The 13,856-nt window shown below is 37.6% G+C and overlaps 1 protein-coding gene across 4 annotated transcripts in view; it reads right to left on the bottom strand.

Moving 5' to 3' along the window:
* Nucleotides 1–13,856, bottom strand: part of rgs12a (regulator of G protein signaling 12a) — a 71,544-nt gene that overhangs the window by 1,466 nt on the left and 56,222 nt on the right. For 3 of the 4 annotated variants that reach the window (XM_052145931.1, XM_052145957.1, XM_052145948.1), the window contains 10 exons: nucleotides 10,677–10,850; nucleotides 10,266–10,410; nucleotides 9,925–10,007; nucleotides 9,560–9,766; nucleotides 9,385–9,458; nucleotides 8,583–8,709; nucleotides 6,836–6,926; nucleotides 6,644–6,702; nucleotides 6,104–6,218; nucleotides 3,372–3,827 (listed from right to left, as the gene is read on the bottom strand). In XM_052145931.1, the coding sequence (XP_052001891.1) occupies nucleotides 3,372–3,827; nucleotides 6,104–6,218; nucleotides 6,644–6,702; nucleotides 6,836–6,926; nucleotides 8,583–8,709; nucleotides 9,385–9,458; nucleotides 9,560–9,766; nucleotides 9,925–10,007; nucleotides 10,266–10,410; nucleotides 10,677–10,850 (1,531 nt within the window). The remainder of the gene's footprint in view (nucleotides 1–3,371; nucleotides 3,828–6,103; nucleotides 6,219–6,643; nucleotides 6,703–6,835; nucleotides 6,927–8,582; nucleotides 8,710–9,384; nucleotides 9,459–9,559; nucleotides 9,767–9,924; nucleotides 10,008–10,265; nucleotides 10,411–10,676; nucleotides 10,851–13,856) is intronic. The other variant, XM_052145939.1, reaches the window with a different exon arrangement.

The raw sequence follows: 13,856 nt of genomic DNA on the forward strand, positions 1-13,856 counted from the left end.
TTAAACATAAGTTTAAGTGACATTCTAAAGGAGAATATGAAATCATCAAACACCTTGACCTTTGATTGTCATTATCACTTCTTGATTCAGTTTATAACATGGTAATGCTCTTGAATGTCGTATAGACTTCATGTACATTCAATTTGTTTACACTTTACATGCTTTTGTGATTCACACACTGACTTTGGATTGATTATATCAGCCATTATGTGGTACAACACTACTAATACAAATGAGAGCATGTGGAGACCAGGACTTTAATTATATACACCACAAATTTGTGTTATTCTTATGAAATATTTCGAAGCAGTGCTGCTCAGTCATCTAGTTTTTACAGTGACCATCCAATCACAAGGTGGCAGTATATCTACATTTCATTACGATAAGTCCAAGGATAACTTTAGATGGCATCTTCAAATTCGTTATCTAGAAAATTTTCTCATGCTTGTTTTTTGTAGATATAAAGAGTTTTTATCCCTATTGTTGTAACCAGTTTAGTACAAAAATCTGTACAAGAAAATCAGTCAGAATTAGAGGTGTGTTGAGAAGCAATTGATTACTGGAAACAGAAGCAATGCTTGGAGAGATCCTCATATTCATGCTCGCATACAGTAGTACAGTAGGTAACAGACGGTTTACATGCAGTCATCTTATTTTGACAGTTTCAGCAGGTTCAAATGAATATTGTTGTGCAACATCAAACCAGGTTACCATATTGAAATATTGTTTCTATTAGTCATATTGATGCAATCTCAGATCTTATCAATAACGCTTTGAGGTTTTATCAGACTTGGTTTCAGATGAAGTCTTGATAATCACTGCAGTTTTATGAATATTTTTCAACATGCAACAAATGCAAATGAAATGAAAATGCAATTGAAGCAAGCATGACTAAAATAAACAAGGTCAGAAATGGGGAAGAAAGGTGCTTAATGAAATAGTTCCCCCAAAAGTGAACATTTTCTCATTATTTACCCTCATGCCATACCAGATGTGTATGATTTTGTTTCTGCAGAACTCAAATGAAGATTTTTTTAAATGCAAGTGAATTGTGACCAAAATTTTGAAACTTAAAAAAACACATAAAGGCAGCATAAAAGTAATCCATATGACTCCAGTGGTTTATCCATGTCTTCTGAAGCGATCTAATCAGTGTTTTATGGACCTACAGAACTGAGACATTCTTCGTTTGTGTTCTGGAGAGGAAATAAAGTCATACACACCTTGTATGGCATGAGAGTTCATGATGAGATAATTTTTATTTTTGGGTGATCAATTCCTTTAAGAAAAGATGATCAAATCAAGTAAGAATTATCAGGGAAAATAACAGAAGTTACACAAGATCACAGGCAAGTCTAGTCTGATTCACAAGGATTTATTAGATCTAATCAGATTCACACAGAATCAACATGATCTACAAAGGAGACAGAATGGCAAGCAATTCAACAACGCAATTGTTTTAGATATAGCGTATAGCATATACATCACATAACTAAATGATTTATAATACTGTATTGTAAAATATTGAAAAAGTATTTCCAATAGAACCACCTTTAGTTAAAGTCTTCTGCATTGTTGAATGGCATCTTAGACAATGATTAAATGATGGGTAGAGACAGACAAGTAAAAAAATGTAAAACAATATAAAACAAAAATGTAAGTATTATTTTGTTTCAAATGATTATGAACACTGAGAATCCTCACACCCACAGTAAAGAGCATTGCACTGACACACCTATGTGAATACTGTAAATTACTTTTAGTATTTCATGGAAGAATCTCACAAAACCTGTCAATAACATGTCATATTTCACCCCAAAAGAAAGAAATTAAGCCTATTGTGAGGACCATTGGGATTTTTTTGCATTTAAATTATGATAATCCAAATCAAAGCCGGTAATTCTGACTTTATTTATCGTAATTATAACTCTATTTCTCACAACTGTGAGTTTATTTCTTGAATTTAGAATTTTTTCTTTTTTTTTCCTCCCCAATTTGGAATGCCCAATTCCCAATGCACTCTAAGTCCTCGTGATGGCATAGTGACTCGCCTGAATCCAGGTGGCGGAGGACGAATCTCAGTTGCCTCCGCCTCTGAGACTGTCCATCTGCGCATCTTGTCGCGTGGCTTGTTGAGCGCGTTACCGCAGAGACGTAGCGCTTGTTGAGGCTTCAAGCTATTCTCTGGGGCATCCGTGCACAACTCACCACGCATCCCACCAAAAGCGAACCACATTATAGCGACCAAGAGGAGAGTGCCCCATGTGACTCTACCCTCCCTAGCAATTTGGTTGCTTAGGAGACCTGGCTGGAATCACTCAGCACGCCCTGGATTTGAACTCGTGACTCCAGGGGTGGTAGACAGCGTCTTTACTCTCTGAGCTACCCAGACCCCATTTTAACTATTTTTGCTACTGCCATAGTTTACACTATGGTCCTAATAAAGTGCCCCGTGTGGTCTTTTGCTGTTGTAGCCCATTCGCCTCAAGGTTCGACGTGTTGTGCATTCTGAGATGCTATTCTGCTCACTACAGTTACAGAAATAATCAAACAAGCTCATCTGGCAACAACAATAATGTCGAAATCATTGATATCACATTTGTTCCCCATTGTGATGGTTGATGTGTACATTAACTGAAGCTCCTGACCCATATCTGCATGATTTTATGCATTGCACTGCTTAGACATGATTGGCTGATTAGATAATCGCATGAATAAGTAGGTGTACAGATGTTCCCAATAAAGTGCTCAGGGGAGTGTATATTAGAATTGTGATATATAAAGTCACAATTCTAAGTGTAAATCTCGCAATTTCAAGAAATAAACTTGCAATTACAAGAAATAAAGTTTTCTTCTGTGACAGGATTTTTCTTCCATACATCAACACCCTCCCATGCTAATCATAATTTTTTTTTTTTAAAAACAGCAAATGATCTTAATAGTCATAAAATAGGCTTAATTTTCTTTATGGAAAATATAATTAATTTGTTATTATTTCTTAATCTTTTTGGTTTATGGATCTACAGGTTGTCTTAATAATGATACTGTGTCCTGAGATGAAAAACAAAGTAATGCCTTGTTTGTCATTTAAAGCTTTCTATACATATTACATATTTTACAGTTATTTACATTTGAATATTATAATTGTTGTACATCAAGACTAAAGCCTTAAAGCCTTACTGAATAATGAACAAGATAGAAAAGGTATCTGTAAATAAATACAAAACTACATTTCAATCATCACTGGCACTATCAAGCGTAAATCATTCGGCACTTTATTACTTTAATTTTACACTAATCCATTGAGCATGTCACCCACAACACACACATGCACACAGCAACACTCACGACTAGTCAGGCGGGAGAAATACCTGGGTTGGTGTGTACACACATTGGAAGAGTGAAGTTGGCTTCAGGTAGGCTGCCCTCATAAGGGGGCAGAGTACTCAGTGGAGGTGGAAGCAGGGTGGAGTTTGGGCTGGTGATGTCCCCCTCCCCCACCAGTGTCAGATCACCCAGTCCTTCCTCCTCCTGACCCTGGGGATCAGAGGAGCGTAAGATGGGGGAGAGCGAGGTGGTCAAAGGGGCAGATTCAGGGCTGTGTGTATGGGGGTGTCCATTGGAAAACCTAGGTTTGGGGGGTTGGGGGTTGGTGGTGGTAGTGTGGACAGGTTTGTGGGAGGTGGGAGTGAAGCAGGCAGGAGGTTGGGGTTTGGGATTAGGGTTGACACGGAGAAAATCAGGGAGCACCAGATCTTCTTTTCTCAGCAAGCCTCTCTGGTCATCAACACGACTGCTCTGAGCACGACTCAGCAATTCGAAAAATTCTAGGAAAGGAGAGTGGTTTCAACAACATTTGCAACATTATAACAAGTAGCCAAGATAAATCCAGCCAAACCACAATAACACCATATGCCAATGAAAAACAACATAAAACACTTTGAATCACAGCCAGCCAGTATTAATTTATTCCGTAAATTAAAGCATCCGATTACAAGGGATTATAGTTCACAACAGTGCCTGCCCACGCTTTCAGCCAAGATCACATTATTAAAAACATTTGATTTGATTTGAAAAAGTATTTGAAAATCAGACAAAAAGACAAAGGCATAAGATTGTGTTCTTACAATCTTTCATGAAAGAACTACAATCCCATGAAGCATTGCGATTGATGTAATCGAATTAAAAACAATGGAAAAATCTAAAACTAGTGAGCTTGTGTTGTTGATTATAAGTGTAGAATCAATGTATTTAAAGAATGTTGCAAAATATTCAGATATACTGTATACAAATATACAGTATATGTAGTTTGAGAGTGCAGGGAGTCCGACTTAGTTGCGCCACAGAAGTGGGCGGTTGCTACTGGGCTAGTTTGGCAAACTTTGTTGGCCACGATTCTCTGATTGGTGGATATTTCTTTACTAAGTAAAGATCTTTCTTTACTGGATAATCTAGTTCTTCACCAGAAATTCCACTAAACAAATTACAATGAAGTTGAATTAACATAGACTGATGGCTTTAACAGAGGCATATAGCATTGTTTATCAACCTCAGAGCTGTTTTTAAAGGTTTATTAGTTATTGTAACAGATCAATTCAACTATGGAGAAAATTCATTTTTATTTCTGGAACCTGACTGTTGTGCTCTGTTGAGATAAAGTGAGTAATACTTGGCTTAACATATGATCCTAATATGGTGGTGCTCATGAATGTGGGCCCAGGACCATTTAGAATAAAGTATATAACAAGTTTAATTTGAGTGGAATAAAATTTTTAAAATACTGTTAATTTTGTTTTGCTTAAACGTTTAGCAGATAGCAATATTGAAACGTTTTGTTTTCTGTCATGTTGTTGACGTGATGGCAGATCCGATGTATCCATTACAAGATCATTATCCTTCACAACTAAAGCCCAAAGTATACTTCAGTTTTAATGTGAATGCTTAATGTCTGCGTAAAGTCAAATGCAAGCCTGTCAAAGTATAATTCATATGACTGTGCGAGCATTCACAGGATGCTGTCACATGCTCGCTACGACTTCTAGGAGATATTGGACTATTTTTCCACAGGAGTTCCGACATATAAAGATGTCTTTATATTCCTTCAGACTCAAGTTATAGAAATGTAGGTATCTCTTGACCTCTTCACACACATGCTCTTAATGTGCTCATCCATTGTTGTTGCTTTCACATTCGTTGCATGTGGTTTGGCTGCAATTATATCTTCTTTTAGGACTTCTTCGTGTCAGCAAATACTCAAATGTGAGTGTTGCCACCTAGTGGTGCCACTAATTACTGAAAATAATTTCAGGCACTTGCACATTCTGTGCATTCAAAGATGCGAGGTTAGAAAAATCGGGCTGCGCACATTCAGTGCTCAAGCACTCTGCCTATGAAGAAATTGTTCACACAAAGTTATGCACATTGCAACAACACATAGGAAGTGCATGCAATTTTCTTTTGTGTTCACCTGCACAATACAGATGAAAAAAAAAAGCCAAAAACATAGATGATACAGTGGTTGGGAAGCCTGCTGGCACTTTGATGTTTGTTTTTTGCCCTCCTCCTGTGCTCTTTTTTTTTTTTTTTGTCAGAGACAGTCTGCACACCTGACGACTGGTCAGCCAGATAATAAATACGTTTAAAATTTATCGTCTGGAAGTTCTCAATTTGAGAGTTGGAACGTGTGTCTCACAAGTGCACACATAAAAAGAGAATTAGTGACTGGCACTTGCTGCAAGTTGACTACGACCTGCTGCTTTTTTGTGACAGACTTGAGAGGGCGCACTAAGCTTTCTGCTCCACCAAAAGGAACTGAAAAAAATATTGTTTTAAAACAGCTTTCCTGAATACTTCCTCCACAAACAGATTCAACAACCCCTCCCAAACTCACGCCGTTGTTTGAGCCAATTTTGTTGTGTTTTAATAGTGCCAAAAAGCCACAGTGTTTACAGTTTTCAAGAAATCAACCAACAAATTACTTATTTAACTATCTAAATTAGGAAAAAGTATTTTAACATTGAAAAAGTTGTACACTTCAGCTTTAAGGAGATGAACATTCTGCATATATGAACAAAGACTTGAAAGACTGGAGAAAAAAAATTACCCTCTGCTTCATCTTTATGACTCTTTATCACTTTTTTCATTTCTGACGCTGCTGTCCGGGATTGCTTATCTTCACCATTTCCTTTCAATGGTGTCCCTGCCGAGCTGTTGTCTCTCTAGCAATGAAGCAAAGATATAGGACGAGTGAATCATAGGCTGAATGTTTCACAAGAATTACATGTGTATTAAGGTTTCATTGACTTTATAAAATGGGAATTGTGTTTAAAAAGTGGATGAAGGAGCTTGCCTAATCCATAGAGTAATAATGTCTTAAAAATCAACACAATGACAAGTACAAATCTGTATTCACACACAAACCAATAAAAAGAATCAGCGCTGCATGCAAGTCATACATGTAACCACAAGTTAGAAGCCACTCATGATAAGAGTTAGAAACTTAAAGAGCATGATTAAACTGCAGCAATGAGTCAGAAAATACATGCATGTTGGGCTTGAGTGTTGTGGATGAATCAACACATGGATATTTAGAGGAATGTGAGGTACACAAGCTCACACAATCAAAATGACTGAAGTCACTCACCTCTTTTGGCAGAGCTTTCTTGGCAGCTGGTGTTTTAAATTTGGGTGTTTTTGACTTGTCTGTAGAAGGAGTACAATAAAACAATAACACAAAGGAATGTTGAAACAACCTTGAATACTATGACTTGATAGTTCAATGGTATCAGAGAAAGAGGGTAACACAATGTCCACAAACACATGTGTGGGTATGCACCTTTGGCTGGATCAGCCCTCTCCAGTACAATTCGAAGCCCGTCAAGGTTTGATATGGGCACTCCAAGATCAAGAACTTCCGTTTCTCCACTCTAAACAAAATCAAAATATAATAATTTAACAATAACATTAGACTCTTTGCTCTAAAAATTTGGCTAATTCTCCATTGAAGTAATCCAAATCCCTTTAAGGCAAATCAGGTCACTTAGCACCATGCTCGTAATGCTCCCAGGCAGCTGTTTACTGTCTATTTACTGGATAAAAGCAGCATGCGAGTACAGCTCCTATTTATTTTAATGGGGAAAGACCAAATACTTCAAAATGTTTGGTTAAGAGATTATGATCAAATTACATGTTTTATGTCTCTGCACTAAAATCTGACATCAGTTGTATGATAAATTGTTTTCTTTATCTCAAATCATGCTAAATAAAAATGCTATTATTTAGGCTGGTCCAGCTTATGCTCATTTTTAATGAAAACTTGCAGGCAATGTCTCTATCAAAAAGGTGATTGGTTCTTTTAATTCTTCCAGTCTATGGGGCAAGGCATTACATTTGGATAAACGTTAATACACACTGCTTCCAAGTATAGTGACAAGACTTAAACATCAGGCTATATGAGTTAGCATGAGACTTGAGTGCTAAAATCAGCAACTAGCCTTGTCTGTGCAGTTTTATCAATATTTCAACTCCTGTCATGACCATTTACAGTCAGTAAATCCTATAACTTTAACATGATTTGCGTAAGCATAACAGAAAGGGACATAACATAATTATTTGCAAAGGACTCTTTATAAGGAGCTCAAGGATGATTTAGACAACTTTACGTCTCAAATAAACACATTTTTGTACGGAAAAATTTGTATAAGAACTTAAACATAAAAACAAACTGCCAATTTTAAACCCCCTGAAATGCCTTGGCCCACTTCCATTGTAAGTACTGTATACACGACTTTAGTTTTTTACAAAATGAGGGAATAAAATGTAATGTCTGTGATAATCAACAGCATGCCACAGAGTTTAACTTCTATTGAACCTGAGACATTCCTTTTTTTGTCAAACACTGCTATATGTCCAAAAGGTAGCAAGATATTAGCATTTGCTAATATCTTGTTAGCAATATTTGCTAACAACATATCCATGAGTTATTTATTAAAATAAATAAAAAATTGCTTAATTTATTAGCAATTTATTTTCCAACTCTAGGTTCACATATTGATCTTATTACTATGATTTTGAAGGTTAATGCTAAACGTCTGTGCTCTTTGATATACAAGTACAAATTTCACAGACCACTGACTAAAAATAAACTAGCTGTCATGCTTTGCAGAGCTGGTAGGTGGCTTTGTTTCAAACAATTACAGTCATTTCTAAACTCTGCTTAGTGCTGTCTTCCATTAACTTCTAAACGTTGGCTCAGAGGACTGCCTATGACCACTGTTTGACGTTTAAGAGGGGATAAACTGCAGCGGAGAAGCTGCATTCCTTCTATACCATACCACATATATCCACACCCTCTAACACTAAACAATCTGCATGTAGATTTAATATCAGGAAATTCTATTGTTTTACCTTTGCAACATCAACACATTTAGGTTGAAAAGCAGAATTTAGATTATAGATTAGATGAAACAACCCAGCCATTGTTTGGACTACCGAGACTGAATTCAGATATGTACTGACATGCAAACAATGCAAATAGACAGTATATGGCAACCATATGTGACAGGTTATAGTCAGTAACTTACTATTCTGGCCACCAAGTCGCCAAGATGTAGCCCATACTTCGCAACCACAGGACGTAGAACCTCAGTCACAGGTTTTGTGGGCTTTGCTTTCAACCCAACCGATCTGTTAATAGGTACCAGGTCCAGTCTGAAAATAGCAAGCAATATGGAACTATTTATATGCCACCACCAAGCAAGCCACACATTTGTTTGATAGTCTTTGCTACAATTTAAGATATATGGTGCTCTTGAAAAAAGCATGCCAGTTTTTCCTACTGAATATGAAAGTGAAAATAATACAAATATATGGTTGTTCTGAAAATCTTTCAAACTGTGGTATTAGTGCAACAAAATAAGTAATACTGTACATACAGTCACATTCCTGAGAAAGAAAGCTTTCCTTTGATATACAACTTGCCCATTTAGGTGCTATGTGAAAGACCTTTATACTCATATTTTTACAACATTACCTCGAGGTGGCGCTTAATTGCGACACGTTTGATTTTAGCTCTTATTTTGTTATTTTATGTAACATAAGTGCAAAAGGGATAGTATTCTTTGACAAGATCAGATTCTAAGATTTCAAATGATACCACATATGCCTGATTTATGCATCTGGGAACTTTAACATTTTAAGTGTAAATATATTATGAGATATAGCGTCCCTTTGGACCTGCCGGCCGGTCCATAGAGTTTAAGGGGTTAGGCTAATTATAAATGCCATAATACTTTATGAGATTGTTACTTACAGTGCACACTAGATTATTTCCAGATACTCTGTGTGAAAGAGATGATAATCAAGACAAATGAGAACATAAGGTACCTGAACAAAGTGCGTTTTTCAAGACGAATTTCTCGGGAACTGAGGGTAATACTATCTTGGTCCAACACCAAAGGCTAAACAAGGAAAAAGGAGAAACAGGCAGCAAAGTTCCAGCATTGCATTCACAGAGGGAGGAAAGTAGTTTAATATTTCAAGATCTGAAGTATTTCTGTACCTTCTCTCCTCCTGTGAGGAAGAGGTCAACAGCAGCCAGGTTGATGTGCTGTTTTTGACATAGTTCCAGCAGCACCTGTCTGATGGAGGCACCCTGTCGTAGAGGGACGCAGCAGCTGGAGCTGTCGGGGAGAGTTACAGTACACGTCCTGCTGCATCGCTCTTTATCCTTCTCCAAAACAAGAACTGAATTCCTCAACTCACACTGCTTTACACAAACACAATTATAGAAACAAATTTTTTTATTTATGTTATATAATTTGTAAAAAAAGGTTTTTTTACTATGAAGAATTTTTTCAAAACAGATAGTTTTATTGGACTAGCCGTGTTCAAAATAGTTGTGAAATGCCAAACAGATCCTCTTACCTCATTCTTTCCACCAGAAGTGTTCAGCTCTTGACTTGCTTCGGATGACAAAGAACCCTGAGACTCTCTGCGCCCATTGCAGTCTGTCCACACATATGTATATCCAATCACATTAACAACACACCAAATGTGATATTGCTAAAAATGCAATAAACTGATTTCATGATTATAACTTTCCCTTTCAAAGAATACTGTGAAGTAATTAACAGAAGACCTCAAAGCAAAATTAATATCAATAGAGATATCAATATTAATGCTATAGTAACAACAAATATATCAGCTCTACAATGGTACAGCATAGATTAGATGTTCAACATGCAAGATGATTGCTGATGACTAACTGTATGGTAAATCTGGGGCTTCTCTTTTCTTTTGTCCTTTCCCAATACTTGGATATCTGTACCACGAAAAGAAGCCATTTTTCTTCTCAGATTGTTTCTCTCTGAGGTCATCCCTTGAACTGCCTGGTTTGGGCTTCCTATTTTCCTGTAACACATTATTTATTTTGAGATAAGACAATAAGACTGCACCTAAAGGAAATATCAATATACAAAAAACATTTTGATTTAGTAGATTTATCATGGAACAATATCTAATATTAGAAATACTGAATCCATCTCAACAGATGCTAGAAACAGCATAACACACTTGATTAAATATCATATCAATGTATCCAAATACAATTTGGTTAGAAAAGCTTATCCACTATAAATTGCTGAGAAATTATTTTTATAACTTTTTAATATTTATACCTTTTTAGGTGGGGAAAGGTCAGAGGTGAAGCTGTGCTTGGAGGGGGCGGGGCTACATGGAATTGGGCAGGGGTCAGGGAGAGGTCGACCCTCTACATTGGCCAGCATGCACTCCTGATAGAGAGTGGACTTCAGGAACCGTGCATAACTGTCCATCTTCATCAGATTAAAGATCTGCAGTGGGGTATAATAACACAGTTTTATTTGTACATACATGAATACAGGCTAATAATATACATATAGCCTTGTTGGGAGACCAGTAATAAACAAATAAATAAAAAAGGATATATACGTATATAGAGAGAGAGAGAGAGCTCTGGAAAAAAATTAAGAGACCACTCTTTTTTTTAAATCAGCATCTCAATATGTATGGCAGCCATTCCATTCCAGTGTCAGTTGAATTAAAACACAAGCACACCTCATTCTACTTAATGAGGTACTGATTAGGTGATCACCTGAATGAAATCTTATTTAACTATGAAAAGTATCAAAACCACTGCTGTGGTCATCTTATGACTATACTATCCTCCTGCAACAGGACCATCTGGATGGCAAACACAGTGCTAGCAGCACCTCAAAAGTAATTGGAATCAAAAAATAACTATTGACCATGCCAAAAGAGTTGAATAGAAAAGTTTTCAGAGAGGACAAGAATGGTTCAATTCTGGATTTACTGGCAGAGGGATACAGTGATACATCCTTAAAATTTCAAAGAAGGCAGTTCATAAGTACAAGGTCAAGCAGCAGACATTGGGCACAACAAACTACAGACCGGCAGAGGGCGAAAACGACTCTCCACTGACCGGGATAACCGCCAACTAATCTGAATGTCACTCAACAACTGTAGGATGACATCAAGTGACCTACAAAAAGAATGGCAAAAGTGCTGCTGTGGTGAAGTGAATGGCGAGGAAGGTACGGAACAGATTCCTAGGGGCAAGGCTGAAGTTGTGCAAAGCTAGAAAAAAGTCCTTCATCAATGAGAAGCAAAGAAGATCCAGGCTAAGGTTTGCAAAAGACCATAACGGTTGGACCATAGAGGACTGGAGTAAGGTCATCATCTCTGATGAGTCCAATTTTCAGCTTTGCCCAACACCTGATCGTCTAATGGTTAGACAGAGACCTGGAGAGGCCTTTAATTCATAGTGTCTCACACCGACTGTGAAATTTGGTGGAAGATCGTTGATGATCTGGGGGTGCTTCAGCAAGTCTGGAATCTGGCAGATTTGTCTTTGTGAAGGACGCATGAATCAAGCCACGTACAAGGTTATCCTGGAAGAAAACTTGCTTCCTTCTGCTCTGACAATGTTCCCCAACTCTGAGGACCAATTTTTCTAGCAGGACAATGCTCCATGACACACAGCCAGGTCAATCAAGGTGTGGATGGAGGACCACAGGCTCAAGACCCTGTCATGGCCAGACCAGTCTCCAGACAAGAACCCCATTGAAAACCTCTAGAATGTGATCAAGAGGTAGATGGATGGCCACAAGCCATCAAACAAAGCCGAGCTGCTTCAATTTTTGCACCAGGAGTGAAAGAATGCAATGTAGACAATGACTGGTAGAGAGCATGCCAAGACGCATGAAAGCTGTTATTGACAATCAGGGTTATTCCACCATATATTGATTCCTGAACTCTTCCTAAGTTAAAACATTAGTATAGTGTTGTTTAAAAATGGATATGTAATAATATTCTTTGCATTATTCAAGGTCTGAAAACACTGCATCTTTTTTGTCATTTTGACCCGTTGTCATTATCTGCAAATAAATGCTCTAAATTACAATATTTCTATTTGGAATTAGGGAGAAATGTTTTCAGTAAAACAAAAACTAAAATTGTTCTCAAAATATAAATAGTAAATCCAGAGAAACTGATAATATTGCAGTGATCTCTTTTTTCCAGAGCTGTGTATATATATATATATATATATATATATATATATATATATATATATATATATATACACAGTGCATTCAGAAAGTATTCAGACCCCTTAATTTTTTACACATATTGTTATGTTGCAGCCTTATGCTAAAATGCTTTTGTGATGTGGAGCATGGCGTGGTCGGGCTGTGAGTGTGTGCGCCTGGTGCTGAGCGGTCCAATCAGCAGGAGAAAGATAAGAGGAGGAGGGAGAGAGTGTGGCAGACAAGCCTCTCTTTGCTGGTAAAGGAGGAAGCAGATCTCTCTCCAGCACTCCCGACTACTCCTCTTGTCTCTCTCCCGCTGACTGGGCCGCTCAGCACCAGGTGCACACACTCACAGACCGGCAACACCCTCCTCCTCGTCAGAGCTTGAAATTATGTTTTTTCCACATCAATCTACACTCCATACCTCATAATGACAAAGCAAAAACCAGATATTTAATTACTTTGCAAATTTATAAAAATAAATATTAAAATTTTTCAATTTAATTAATTAAAATTTAGCTCATGCGCATCCAGTTTCTCTGAATCATCTTTGAGATGTTTCTACACATTGATTGGAGTCCACCTGTGGCTAATCCAATTGATTGAACATGATTTGGAAAGGCAGACACATGTCTATATAAGGTCTCTCAGCTGAAAATTCATATCGGAGCATTTGAGGTCAAAGGAACCTGCAGAACTCAGAGACAAGATTATGAAGGCTGCACACTGAGCAATCGGCGGAGAAGGGCCTTTGAATAGAGGTAACCAACAACCCAATGGTCACTCTGGTTGCGCGCCAGAGATCGTGTGTGGACAAGGGAGAAACTTGCACAAGGACATCCATCACTGCAACACTCCACCGATCTGAGCTTTATGGCAGAATGGCCTGATGGAAACCTCTCCTCAGTTCAAGAGTCAAGTCAAGTCATTTTTATTTGTATAGCGCCTTTCACAACACACAACGTTTCAAAGGAGCTTTACAGAAGTAGATAAAAAAGACCCTAAAGGACTCTCAGACTGTGAGAAACAATATTCTCTGGTCTGACGAAACGAATATTGAACTGTTTGTCCTACATTCCAAATGTAAGTGAGGAAACCAGGCATCTCTCATCACCTGCGCAATACCATCCCAACGGTGAAGCATGGTGGAGGTAGCATCATGCTGTGGAGGTGTTTTTCAGCAGCAGGGACTGGTTAAAAAAAAACTGAATGCAGCAAAATACAGGAGATATCCTTAATGAAAACAAGATCCAGAGTGCTCAGGACCTC

The sequence above is a fragment of the Xyrauchen texanus genome, chromosome 2 (genome assembly GCF_025860055.1).
Source record: "Xyrauchen texanus isolate HMW12.3.18 chromosome 2, RBS_HiC_50CHRs, whole genome shotgun sequence".
NCBI lineage: Eukaryota > Metazoa > Chordata > Actinopteri > Cypriniformes > Catostomidae > Xyrauchen > Xyrauchen texanus.